Raw genomic sequence first — 14917 nt, 5'->3', positions numbered from 1 at the left:
AAAAAAAAAAAAAAAAAAAAAAAAAAAAAAACAGGTAATTCCTACATAGTGTAATCTGATTTAGAGCATTAAAAAGATAAAAATTTCTTTTCTTTTTTTTTTTGTTTTTTTGTGTTTGAGATGGAGTCTCATTTTGCCACTAGGGTGGAGTGCAGTGGCACGATCTCAGGCTCACTGCAACCTCCGCCTCCTGGGTTCAAGCGATTCTCCTGCCTCAGCCTCCCAAGTAGCTAGGACTACAGGCACCTGCCACCACGCGCAGCTAATTTTTTTTTTTGTATTTTCAGTAGAGACGGGGTTTTACCATGTTGGCCAGGATGGTCTCCATCTTTTGACCTTGTGATCCACCCGCCTCAGCCTCCCAAAGTGCTGGGATTACAGGCATGAGCCACTGCACCTACAAATTTCTTATTATGTAACTAGCATTTTATGTACATGTACAGATACACATATACCTAGATAGATATATAATTAGAAGGCTACTTTGTTAGCATTCAAGAATATTTGTCTCAAATCAACAATCAATGCTATTCTTAATGGTGAATTTCTACAAATACCACATCCTTGTAACTATTAGCATTATTTTAAAACTTTTAGCCAGGTTATTAGCCAAAATAATAAAATATGTGTATATATTGGAAAGGAGACAGTATTACTTTGTAGATGGTATCTTCTATATAAAAAAACTCAAGTAAAAACCAACTTAATTTTAGGTAGTAGGACTATGTGAAAACACAGATTTGACAGATTTTGTGTTTCAACAGTAATCAGTAATTAGAAAAGCAATACTATTTTAAAGTAGAAAAGAAAATATATAAGACAAATTTTATAAGAACTGTGTATGACTTGTTTGTGTGTTTGGGGAGTACTTTTGACTTTGTCAAATTGATTCTTAAGAAGACGCAACTAATCTGTAAGGGTACAAATGAGAACAGTAGCGGCCTGTGCAGTGGAGGAGGACTCACTGGAAAGTAATGTGAGAGATCTTTCTAGGATAATGAGAGTTCTGTATGTTGAGTGGACATCTTTGGAGCAAGAAATTTCTGAGCTCAAAATTACTAAACTGTGTGTTCTGTGTGTGTGTTTAATAAAAACATAGAGAAATCAAATAGACCATTTTAAACAAAATCTGAAGTTAAAGCACAGATGAAAGATTTGAGACAGATAAATGGCTAATATCCCTACCTTATAAAGAACTCCCTGCAATTGATAGGAAAAAAAAGCCATTCTAGTATTATATGGACAAAGGGTATGAAAAGACAATCCAAAGATATTTTAAAAATCAGGTTTTGGTTTTGGGGAAGTATATTCAGTGACTCTTTATCCACTTGTCCTTTTATCTACCTGTTCTTATAAATGTTGTTATTAGAAAGTTTTCAAGTCAGAAAGGCAATTAAATTTTAAAGCCCAGATTTTTTATTACTTTTAATAATTACCCCAAATATAATATGTTAAGTTTTTCTCTTTTATTTTAGCACTTCAGAATCCAGAGGTGGTGGCCCTTCGAGGTGGACTAAACACCATCTTGAAAAATGTGATCGATTGCCAATTAAGTCGAATAAATGAGGCCCTAATTACTACAATTTTGCACCTTCTTAATCATCCAAAGACTCGACAGTATGTGCGAGCAGATGTAGAATTAGAGGTAGGAACTTTAATATTCTTTCCTAGTTTTAAAATATGATTATAAATGTATACTTTTACTTTGAAGTACTAAATTCTATAGATGCAGTACTACATTAATTATCAAACCTAAATTAGCCAAGACTGATTTGTTCCCAGCTCTATTTTACAGATCATTCAGTTTGGACTGAATTGAAAACATTACTCTTAATATTTCGTCAATGTGTAAAGTAAATTTTATTTTTGTATTATATATGAAAAGTTTATGAACCAAATTAGAGTACAAATAAAGTTATGTAAGAAATTTACCTATTTAACATTACCATTTGCTTTTAAGGCCTTTAGTACATTGTGAATAGCTCCTGCCAATTATACCATATGAAACCTACTAAAATTATCTAAAGTTGGAAGCACTTTGTTAGCAACTAATTATATCTACTAGAAAGAAAGCATATATGTATATTTTGTAAATACCTTTTAAATTTTTTACTGATTCAAGTAGGGTTTATTACAGTTAGTCAAAAGTAATAAGGCTACTGTATACTTTTCTTTATAAGAAAGTATGTAGGGGAGGTTGGAACAGAATTATGCACTATATTATAGTTTCTTCCTGTGCATGTATTGCATTGTTGTCTTTTGAATATAGTATTTGGAGTCAGTTTAAATCAAGGATTTGTTTGTATTTAGATATGAAATCATGTGTGATATAAATGATTGATTGTCCCCTAATTTGTTTTTCCAAATCATTTTTTGAAACTGAAGTGTTCTGTTTTTATCAGGACTATTTTTAAAAACGCTTCACGTTATAAAATTGACATCAGCCTATGTTATTAACTGACAGTGTTAGTAAAATATTCTTAGTAAGTGATTTCAAGTACATTATTCGTTGGAATCCTATGGGAATAAACTGGCACTGTTGATATTTTATAATTTGTTTAGCTTTACTTTTTTTCTTATCAAGTAAGAAAACTATAATTTTAAAATCAGAGAGATGAATAAAAGATAATATGTATAGGCTTTGTGTTTTGTTTTCTGTTTTGTTTTGAGATGGGGTCTCACTCTGTTGCCCAGGCTTAAGTGTAGTTGCACGATCATGTCTCACTGCAGCCTAGACCTCCCGGACTCAAGCGATCCTTCCATGTCAACCTCCTGAGTAGCTGGGACTATAGGCACGTACCACCACACCTGGCTAATTTTTGCATTTTTTGTAGAGACAGGACTTTGCCATGTTGCTCAGGCTGGTCTTAAACTCCTGAGCTTATGCAATCCACCCACTTCCGCTTCCCAAACTGCTGGGCTTACAGGTATGAGCCACTATGCCCAGCCAGCTGCGTTTTTATTCCTATATATCATACAGTGGATTAGCAAAGCCTTTATATAAATGAAACAAACCTCAAACACAGGAAAACCAGAGGTCTGCTTAGTCTTATCAAAATTACATTGTAGCCTCAATTTAACTTAGTTGGGCATTAGAATAAGGTAATCATCCCCTTAATCTACCTGTCTAGCAGAGGAAAGAATAAACCATCTTGAGTGGGAGATAACATCACTTGGAGCCTTTTATAAAGTGCACATTCAGTCAGAAATTAGTCATTTAAAAAGACATGACTGTATGACTGAAAACCCAAAAGAAAAAACAATCCATAGAAACATGCTTGCAGGTAATTCAGATAGAGGAAAAAGACATTAAAACAACCCTGATTAATTTGTTCAAGAAGATAAATAAAATACATGAAATAATGGAGAATTTCACCATATAATTGGATATGTGAAAAGAATCAAATGGAAATTCTAGTACTGAAAATATGATATCTGGAATTCAGAGCACAGTGAAATTAAAATTCAGTTTGAACAGGAAGATATTATTAGTAAACTGAAAGAGAAGTCAATAAAAATATCCAAGGGTAAAACAAAAATAATGTTAATTCACACACAGTAAAGCACAGAGAGAAAAAAGAAAGAAAATTGAACAACACAAAAGGGATAAAACATAATTGCAGTCTTTGGAGAGAAAAAGTTGGCAGAAGCAAAGATCCAAAAAGACAGTGGCCAAAACTTTCTTTCTAAAACTGATAAAGCTTCATGTTATAAAGCTCAGAAAACAAATGAGATAATACATAGGGAGGAACTGAGCTCTCTTGCCAACAATCAGCACCTTGTGAATAACACTTCTTGACGCAGATCCTCTAGCTCCAGTCAGGCCTTCAGATGACTACAGGCTTGGCTAACACTTGGACTGAAATCTTATGAGACCCTGAGCCATAACCATATAGCCAAGCCTCTCCTAGATTCTTAAGTCACTGAAACTGTATACATTAATAAATATTATTTGTTGTCAAAAGGAGACATAAAGAAAGGCTAAAGGGAATCCTCAGTTAAAAGGAAAATGACCCAAGACAGAGAAATGCAGGAAGGAATGAAGAGCACCAGAAAAAGTAAATATATGACTAGATTTAAAAGAGTCATGACTGTTAAAAGCAATTATTAATCTCTTATATTTTAAATTATATTTAGAACTAAAATTCATGTCCACAGTAATGCCGAAGACAAGATGGGAAGTTTGTTAATAAAATATAGTAGTTCTAAAGTAGCCAGTAATCCCAGCTACTCTGGATCCTAAGGCGGGAGGGTTGCTTGAGCCCAGGAATTCAAGGTTGCAGTAAGCTGTGATCACACCACTCACTACACCTTAGTCTGCACAGTAGAGTAAGATCCCATCTCTTAAATTCTAAAGTAATGAGTTATTTTAGCAAGGTTGCTGAATACAAACAACAACACACAAAAATAATTTGGATTTTCTTTATACCAGCAACAAAAGGAACATGCAGTTCATTAATAGAACTATCTAAATTTTCAAAGACAGGCAAAACTAATTATAGTGTCAGAAGTCAAGATGGTTATCTTGGGATAGATACTGATTGTGACTACAAAGGTATAATAGAGCTTTGAGGATGCCTATAACGTTTTCTTTAGTGCTAGTTACATGAGTGTGCTCAGTTTGAGAAAATGAGTTTTAGATACATATTAAATCTCAATTTAAAAGTTCAGAACTTCAATTTGTACATATAAAAAAATCACCCAACATGTTCCCCGACGATGAGTTAGAAGAAATAAGTCCCTCAGGCGGTAAACCCATTAAAGATAGAGAGAAATGGAATGAATTTTAGTTTGTTACAGGAAGGACGCATTTTAAAATAAAGACTTTTCTTCTTCTTCCTTTTTTTTTTTTTTAAAAGAGAATTTTAGCACCCTATACTGATTTTCACTACAGACATAGTCCAGATACAGCTGAAGGACAGCTCAAGTAAGTAATATTGGTTCCTAATAATTTTCAGATAATGTATATGTTAATACTAAAGCTTTTAGGTTTGCATGATTGCATGTACAGCCAGAGAAATGTGAGTTTAAATAAATTTTCTGTTTTATAGAATTATGTTGTATTTCTCTCATAATTTACTGTGGTTTAAAAAATTTAAAGCTTTGAGAAATGTAAAGAATAATTTCTTATTTCAAAAAATATATGATAGACTGTGACAGAAACCAAGGTCATTGTTTTTGTATTGTATATATTTTAGTATAATTACATTAAAAAACTAAAAGAATGAAATAACAGTAGGTAGAATGAAGAGTGACCTTAACTTACTGAGTCAGCAGAATGATGTAATATGTAGACTTCTGAGAGTAAGCTTAATACAGAAATAAATGAGAGTAGAGTAAAGATTATAATCTAGAAATGAGAGTATAATTTTCAGGGTGTTTTTGGAGAGAAAGGCACATGTTCACTAGGTATTTGGAGATAACTTTAAACTAATTTGGGGATCAAATAAAGTACTCTGTAAAGATTTTGCAAATGACACATTTCCATTAAATGTGCTATCTAGTGTTTTTCTGGTAGACTTTATTGCACTTCAATTAGTTTATTGTCCACATAAACTTATTGTGATACATAGTATAGGTTTTAAATTCCTCCCTAAATTTTATAACATTGCCAGGGAAATGTTTTTCATTTTTTCTCCTGCGTTAAAAATAGTGATTCCTGTAATCCTAGCACTTTGGGAGGCCAAGGCAGGCGGACAGCCTGAGGTCAGGAGTTTGAGATCAACCTGACCAATCTGGTGAAACCCAGTCTCTACTAAAAAATACAAAAACAATTAGCTGGGCATGGTGACATATGCCTGTCGTCCCAGCTACTCTGGAGGCTGAGGCAGGAGAATTGCTTGAACCCGGGAGGCGGAGGTTGCATTGAGCTGAGATCGTGCCACTGCACTCCATCCTGGGCGACAGAGCGACACTCTTGTCTCAAAAACAAAATAGTGGTTTCATACCTTTAGTCACATCCATCATTGTGAACTCAATTATCACACCCTAACATACCATGATTTACTTTAAGCTAAGAGATCCAAGCAGACGTCCTCTAAGACTTCTCAGACTTATTCTTGCAAACTTTAGTTATGAATTGGAATTTGTAAGACCCTTTATTGGCTTCTTTTGAAATATAGACATTCTCTTATTGACGGAGAGTATATGAGTTTTCTGTTGCTGCACACCAAATAACAATAAGCATGATGGCTTAAAACAATACCAGTTTATTAGATTACAGTTTGATAGGTCAGAAGTCTGGCTCAGCTCTTTCCTGGAGGCTCTGGTGAAGAATCCATTTCCAAGGTCATTCAGATTGTTGAGAAAATTTAGTTTCTTGCTACTGTACAACTGCTATGCCTTTTTCCTTACTGGCTGTCAGCTGGGGCCACTTTCACCTTCTAGGCCTCCCACATTCCTCGGCATGCGGTCTCCTTCCTCTGCAAAGGCAACAATGCTGGAATCTTTCTAGTGCCTTCAGCCTCTCTGACTTTTTCTTTGACTACCAGCTAGAGAAAGCTCTCTAATTAGATCAAGCCTGCTATATGATATATACCCTGTCTTATGCTCTACTAGACAATATAACATAAACATAGTCACAGTCATAGCAGTGATATCTCATCATGTTCACAGGACCCAGAGATCAGGTCATGGAATCTTGGGATAGGGCCATTTATAGAATTCTGCATATGATGATGGACAATAGGTGAACCTAGATATTTTTTAGAGTTGGGAAGGTGAGGCTATTCCATCAGAATCCTTCCTTTCCTGTTTGGTTCTATACTTTCTTCTGAGTTTCTGGAGTATATAGGCAGGTAGATATCAGGCCTGTAAATAAGGGTACATTATGACCAGGGAACAGGGAAATGACTGATTTTTAAAATATTACAAGTTTAATAGGTTAGAGATGGATTACCAGACAGTCTATGTATGTCACCAGCTTTTTCAAGAGAAAGAGCGCTGAAAGCTTAACATAGGTGTCTGATTCTCCCTTCCAAGCCACCCCCGCCCCCATTTTCTTTTCTGTTATTTTCTCATTTTAACTGGTGCTACATAGCTTAGTCTTTTTCTTTGAGCTTTTCAATCCACTTTTGTAGACTATGTAATTGCTCACTAATATGTAATTAGATTTTCTGTCATTGCTCTTTATTCCTTCTACTTTTTGTTGCTGTTTTTCCCAGTTCTGTGATTTTCTGTATGCTCACAACCATTAAGAATTTAAGCAGGAAAGATAAAAAAAAAGGTGGCACAGGAAAAAAGAGACAATCGACAGGGCAGACATGATGGTTGGAGTGACGTGAATAGAGACACAAAATTGCTATTAAGTATTGAAACTGGCCATAAACCAACCATGAAAAATGTTTAACAGATATAAAAATATTCAATTGCTTAATTAATTGTCATAACTATTATAGAGGAAGGAATAATGGACACAGTTGGGTACATATTGTCAAGGAAGAAAGTAGCTGGTGATGTTAATATGTAGTTATTTCATAACATTTCAGTGACTATATAGGTTGTTGAACTTGCTTGTTGGAAACATTCAAATAAGTTTAGAGCAAAGATTGTGAAGTAAAGAGTGTGTGTGATTAAAATTAAGAGGTTTATGTGATAATTTTCTTTGCTAAGGGGCAGCCTAGTACCACAGATGCTTATTAAGCAGACTTAATGCTTAATTAAATCTTATCTACGAATAGCTTTCAGAGAGAGCAGGAATATAGAACTGAGTAGAAAAGCAGAATTTATGACTTAAACGATGTTGTGAATTTAAGTTCAAAGTCAGTTTATAATTGGCTGATTTGCTTTAGTGTAGATCTGATCTTTTGTGTTAACGTTTTGTTTTAATTTTATGTGTAAATGTTTAAACATTAATGATAGCTCTTATGATTTAGTAGCAGGAAAAAACTCATTTTAACATTTTATTTCATTGATTCTCCCCCCTGCCTCCCACCCCCAACAGAGAAGACAGAGAAGCACGATTTCTAGCCAGTAAAATGGGAATCATAGCAACATTCCGATCATGGGCAGGTAGGTTACTCTACATTGCTTTATAACATCCAAGAAGAAAAACTAGACTGCTTTTTCAAATGTTAAATTATTATTGTAGCATCTAATTTAGATGCTAATCTAGTCTTACTTTGTGTGTTATTATTAGAACCAAAGGAATTCGTACAAAATTATTAAAATATGGTGAAGAAAATTTGTAATAGTCAATAGGAATTAGCTAATATTATGATCAGTATACACATATTTATCAATTATTTGCCAGTCACTGTGCTAATGATTACCTGGACAATTAAAAAGATTTAAGCATGATCTTTACCAAAATAACCTACAAAACTTGAGTGTTAGCTGTATATGTAACTAAAGTTTGTTACTTAAAGTACAGTGTAGTGTCATAAATACAAAATAAGCAAGATAGGTCATTAATAGTTCCAAATTTCTTGAGAATAGTGATTGTACATGTTTTATCTTTCCATGGAATAAAAGTAAATACTATTTTAAAATAATACCACCATTAAATGTGTTGTTAATAACATTGGGTTTTGCCGTCAAGAGTAATTGAGAGTAATGGCAAAACCGCAATCACTTTTGTACCCAATGTATTAATGATTATCTTTTTCCTTCTTGATTTTGTATTATTGTGAAGGGGTAGCATGGAAAAGAAGTAGCAATAAGCAAAAAAAGAAGGAAATTCACCTAAACATTTCTGTGAACCTAGGTAACCCTAACTTACAAATACCTTTTCCGTACAAATGTTTACTCCAGCCTTATGTATGGAAGGGCCACTTGGCTCCTAACCAGTATGTTTCCAGGGATTTTCTCTGTTCTCTTAGCAGCTTGGTAAAAAGCTCTGCCTTGCTATACCTCATAAATGCCTATTTTCCTTATGCTGATGGACAACCATAGGATTCTATGATGACTCAACAGTCATACATACTTTTTAAAAATACTTCATCAGCTCCCCAATACTTTGTTTTCTGTAGTTACAGTCATCTTCCTTTGCCACTCTTCAGCTTCCTTGTCATTAGAGCTGTTTGTATCTTACCAAAAAAATCAATTCTATCCTGCATCCTAGCTACTAACTCCTTATTCTTCCTACATACAGACTCTACACTTCCTGTAATGATTTCTATTTCTGTCAGTCTCTTTCCTTATTGCTCTTAAACATTCTTTCTACTGTGTTTCAGTTTCCCCTGGAGCTCTTTTATACTGATTCATCATTAGAAACTTAGAGGGGTGGGGCCGGGTGAGGTTGCTCATGCCTGTGATCCCAGCACTTTGGGAAGCCAAGGTGGGTGGATTACCTGAGGTCAGGGGTTCGAGACCAGCCTGGCCAACATGGTAAAACCCTGTCTCTACCAAAAATACAAAAATTAGCCGGGTGTGGTGGCGGGCGCCTGTAATCCCAGCTACTCGGGAGGCTGCAGCAGGAGAATCGCTTGAACCCAGGAAGTGGAGGTTACAGTGAGCCGAGACTGCGCCACTGCACTCCAGCCTGAGCGATAGAGCGAGACTCCGTCTCAAAAAAAAAAAGAAGGAAGGAAACTTAGAGGGGTGGGAGTCTTTTACCTTTCTATTGAAGTAAGAAGAGAAATATCATAATTACAAGTTAAAATCTTGAAAGCATTTGTCTCATGGAAATAACTTCCTAAATAATATTTATATTCTGTAGTACTGTTTATAAGTTAAATAAAGTTTTGTGTACTTGTAACATTATTTCTTTGATGTATTTCCAGTTCCAAATAACTGATTGAAAAATGATCTTTTAGAACACATTTTTTAATGAGATGCAACAACAGCCTGTTTTCCATATTAGCAGAGTACGATCTTTTGGGACTATATCTTATCTGTAATTTCTCAAACTACTATCAGACATCAAAATTTGCGAAATACTATTTTGATACTTTAAGCAAATAAGCTTATCTGGTATGTTTTAATTTGAATTTTGATCCTGAATCAAACATAGAGAACATAGAGACTGTTCATAAATAATCTGTATGCTTAGCTAGAAGTACAGGGAACTTTAGAGTCCTATAAGACATTTTAAAGAATGTTTTCCCTAACATGTCATGAAAAATTTGAAACATGCATAAAAATTGAAAAAACTATACAGTGAACACCCATATACTTCCACCTAGATTTTACTGTATTTGCTGTATTATGTATCTGTCCATCTGTCCATCCCCCTGGGCATTCATCATTCCATCTGTGTTATTCTAATATATCTCAAAGGAAGTTGCAGACATAGTCTTCTTCACTCCTGAACACTGCAGCATGCACATTATTAACTAGAATTAGATGTTTGTTTATGGTCCTGATTTGTTTTCGGGGGGAGAGATTTGAGGTAAAATTTATCTAGAGTGAAATGCACACATCATTAGTCTACTGTTTGATGCATTTTGACAAATGCTTACACCTTTGTAATTCAAACCCTTTTCAATGTATAGAACGTTATCATTGCCCTAGAAAGCTCTCTTATACTCTTTCCTAGTCAGTTTTTGACTCAGTACTCCCAAGAAGGAACCACCATTATTTTTGTGGCTTAGTTTTGCCTATTCTGAAACTTAGTGGAATCATACTGATACAAAGGCTTTTTTGTAAGACTTCTTTCACTTGACATAATGATTTTGATACTCATTTATGTTATTGTATATATCATAATATATTCACCTTTTTTGCTAAGTAATATGCAATGAACATTTCAGTTTTTTTTGGTTTTTTTTTTTTTTTGTACCCTTCTCCTGTTATGGAACATTTGACCTGTTCCTAGATTTGACTATTCAAAGCTCTTTTATCAAAGATAAAGCTTCTTTGAGCAATTTTATACAAGCTTTTTTTGTGGACATGAGTTTTTATTTCTCTTGAGTAAATACTAAATGAAATTGCCGGGTCTGAGAGTGGATGTATGTTTGTGTCCATGAGAAACTGGCAGACTTTTTCCCAAAATACTTACACTGTTTTATACTCCCATTGTCAGTGTATGTGAGTCCCAGTTGTTCTTCATCCTTGTCAGTATTTGGTGTTGTAAGTCTTTAATTTTAGCCATTCTAGTAGGTATATTTTGGTTTCTTGTTATTAATATAGTTTGCATTTCCCTGATGACTAATGGTATTGAGCATTTTGCGTGTGTTTATTGGCTATTCATACATCTTTTGTGACATGATTTTAATGTTTAAAATTGTTCAACTTAGTTCTGTAACTTAAAAATTTTGAATCATATAATTTATTTGAAGTCTATTGCTTATTGTGCATTCAATATATTTTAGAATTGAACTTCTAAATAATAAATGCCAAGTAGAATTTTTCACTTTAAAGTGAGGAGCCTAAAAGAGGGGAGACAGACCATTGTCTTATTTTCTCCCATGTTCTTACTCCCAGAGAAGCGTTCATCAGGCAGTCAGACTCATGAACTTTTTGGATATGAAACAGATACTGAAGATGGAATTTAAGTGATGAAATTACTGGTAATCTCTAATCAATAGAGAAATATGGAGTATGCTTCAAATATATTTCAGTTATATAATAGCTCTTATGATGACCAAATAATATCATAGATAATCGTATAATTTTGCCTGGAAAAATATAACAGGTTTTATATTATACCTTGCTATAGAAATTTTTTTGAAATTCATGTCAGTGACTTTTTTTTCTTTACATCCTCTTTAGGTATTATTAATTTATGTAAACCTGGAAACTCTGGGATCCAGTCTCTAATAGGAGTACTTTGCATACCAAATATGGAAATAAGGGTAGGTAAAAGTTACTAGGATTGTTTCATTCCTGGACCTTTAACAGTGGGAATTAATTATAAAACAAAATTATTTCAGGTGATGCTTTTTCCTCATTAGTTGTTGATCTATATCATATTTTTAAAATACACAAGTACGTATTTACTACTTAGTTAAACCCTAAATATAATAGGAATCATTTAAAATATTGCTGTTGTTAGGAATAATGGCTGTATTAAAAATTGAGTTGAGACTGGATATGGTGGCTTATGCCTATAATCCCAGCACTTTGGGAGGCTAAGGCATGTGGATCACCTGAGGTCAGGAGTTCTAGACCAGCCTCCTCAATATGGTGAAACTCCGTCTCTACTAAAAATACAAAAAATTAGCCAGGCACCTGTAATCCCAGCTACTCAGGTGGTGGGTGCCTGTAATCCCAGCTACTCAGGAGGCTGAGGAAGGAGAATCGCTTAAACCTGGGAGGTGGAGGTTGCAGTGAGCCAAGATCGCACCATTGCACTCCATTCTGGGCAACAAGAGCGAAACTCCATCTCAAAAAAACAAAAATTGCGTTGAAAATATGAACTTAATTATGCTTTATTCATTAAAACAATGTAAACAACACACACAGGCATTCTCACTATAAAAGATTCAAGCACTACAGACTACATTTAACAAAAAGTAAATGTGTTTATGCATTCTAACTTATGTTTTGTAATATGTGGTGAGATTTTATTTTAATGATGGTTTTGATTAAAATGGAGTTGTAAATATTTCTATATTTATTAGATATATTTCTAAATTATTTGTAAGAATTTGTATTATACAGTAAAATTGAATTTGAAGGAAAAGAGAATTCTTAAAGTGATTTTTTTCCTTTCTCCTTAAATGCTTTTATTTGTTTTAATTTTGTTTCTTCCTTTTGCCCTTCCTTATATGAACCAAACCTGGAGCTGAAAAATATTATTAGAAAATATTAGCCAGGTGTGCCTTGTTTAAATGTGAAATAAAAAGTATTTAGATAATGGAAATGAAAGGATATGATTATAAATGGAAAGATCTGTAAGCAGGTAACAAACTGTTGAGGTAATTCACTTCTTACCCTATAGGTGGATAAAGAACATGGTCTTTGGAGAGTCTGACCAACTGAGGTTTAACCTCTGGTTTTATTTATTTTTTTGTTAGCTCCATGACCTTGGGAAAATTGCTTTTTTGCACAATTAGGTTAATGAAAAATTTAATGACTAGATTAAGTGATGAATGTCGTAGTAAGCATTTAGTTATCCCTTCTCTAATATAGGCCTTATACAGTTTCAAAATATGGTATAGTCATGCATTGGTTAATAACAGGAATATGTTCTAAGAAACTCACTGTTAGATGATTTCATCCTGTGAACATCCTAGAGTACACTTACACAGACCTAGATGGTATAGTCTACTACATACCTAGGTTATGTGGTATAGCCTATTGCTTCTAAGCTGCAAACCTGTATAGCGTGTTACTGTATTGAGTACCGTAGGCAGTTGTAACACAGTGGAATTCGGGTATCTAAACATCTAAACATAGAAAAGTTACGATAAAAATACAGTATAAAAGATTAAAAATACTGGCCGGGTACGGTGGCTCATGCCTGTAATCCCAGCACTTTGGGAGGCCGAGGCGGGTGGATCATGAGGTCAGGAGATCGAGACCATCCTGGCTAACACGGTGAAACCCTGTCTCTACTAAAAATACAAGAAACTTAGCCAGGCGGGGTGGCAGGCACCTGTAGTCCCAGCTACTTGGGAGGCTGAGGCAGAATGGCATGAACCCAGGAGGCGGAGCTTGCAGTGAGCCGAGATCGCACCACTGCACTTCAACCTGGGCCACAGAGCGCAGCACCTATATAGGGTACTTACAGTGCATGGAGCTTACGGGACTAATAGTAGCTCTGGATGAGTCAATGCATGAGAAGTGAGTGAATATTAAGACCTAGGACATGACTGTACACTACTATAGACTTCACAGACTTGTACACTTAGGCTACATTTATTTTACTAAAATTTCTTTTCTTCAGAAATAATTAACTTTAGCTTACTGTAACCTTTTTACTTTATAACTTTCAAATTTTTTAAACTTTTGACTCTTTTGCAATAATATTTGCCTTAAAACACACATTGTATGGGTGTACAAATTTTTTTTTTGGTTTTAATATCCTTATTGTGTAAGATTTTTGTTTTTTAATTTTTTTACTTTTTAAACTTTTTTGTTAAAAACAAAAACACAGGCCAGGCGCAGTGGCTCACACCTGTAATCCCAGCACTTTGGGAGGCCGAGGCGGGCAGATCACCTGAGATCAGGAGTTCGAGACCAGCGTGGTCAACATGATGAAACCCCATCACTACTAAAAATACAAAAATTAGCCGGGCGTGGTGGCAGGTGCCTGTAATCCCAGCTACTCGGGAGGCTGCGGCAGGAGAATCGCTTGAATCCAGGAGGTGGAGGTTGCAGTGAGCCGAGATCGCGCCACTGCCCTCCAGCCTGGGAGACAAGAGTGAGACTTTGTCTCAAAAAAAAAAAAAAAAAAAAAAACAAAAAAATCACACGCACACACACTAGCCTAGGATCATCAGTATCACTGTCTTCCACCTCCATACCTTGTCCCACTGGAATGTCTCCAGGGGCAATATACATGAATGAAGCTGTCATCCTCTGTGATAACCATGTCTTGTTATGGAATACCTGCCTGAGGCTGTTTTACAGTTAACCTTTTTTTTTTTTTTTTTTTTTAAAAGAAGGGGTTTTCTCTTTCCCCAGGGTAGGGGCAGGGGAATGATCATAGCTCACTGCATCCTCGAACTTCTCGAATCAAATGATCTTCTTGCCCCAGCCTCCCGAGTAGCTAGGACTACAGGAAGGTGCCACCACACCCAGTGAATTTTTAAATTTTTTGTAGAGATAGGATTTCACTATGTTCCTAGTCTCAAAATTCTGGCCTCCAGCAATTCTCCCACCTTGGCTTCCCAAAGTGCTTTTTTTGTTTTTTTTTTTTTATAGTATAGGAGTATGCTCTAAGATAATGATAAAAGGTATACTAAATAGGTAAACCAGTAACACAGTCATTTATTATCAAATATTATGTAATTGTACATAATTCTATATATAATACTTTTAAACAACTGGCAGTGCAATGAGTTTGTTTACTCCAGCATCACCACAAACA

At 34.9% G+C, this 14917-nt stretch overlaps 1 protein-coding gene across 4 annotated transcripts in view; it reads left to right on the top strand.

The window, feature by feature from the left end:
* RICTOR (RPTOR independent companion of MTOR complex 2) overlaps positions 1-14917 on the top strand; it is a 131514-nt gene that overhangs the window by 85062 nt on the left and 31535 nt on the right. For all 4 annotated transcript variants that reach the window (XM_017853180.1, XM_017853179.1, XM_017853181.1 and 1 more), the window contains 4 exons: positions 1476-1645; positions 4860-4927; positions 7943-8010; positions 11653-11735. In XM_017853180.1, coding sequence (XP_017708669.1) covers positions 1476-1645; positions 4860-4927; positions 7943-8010; positions 11653-11735 — 389 coding nt within the window. The remainder of the gene's footprint in view (positions 1-1475; positions 1646-4859; positions 4928-7942; positions 8011-11652; positions 11736-14917) is intronic.

Source organism: Rhinopithecus bieti, unplaced genomic scaffold, assembly GCF_001698545.2.
Source record: "Rhinopithecus bieti isolate Rb0 unplaced genomic scaffold, ASM169854v2 scaffold_34818, whole genome shotgun sequence".
In the NCBI taxonomy this organism is placed as follows: domain Eukaryota; kingdom Metazoa; phylum Chordata; class Mammalia; order Primates; family Cercopithecidae; genus Rhinopithecus; species Rhinopithecus bieti.
Note: the sequence above shows the minus strand (reverse complement) of the source record. Positions and strands in the feature narration are given on the sequence as shown.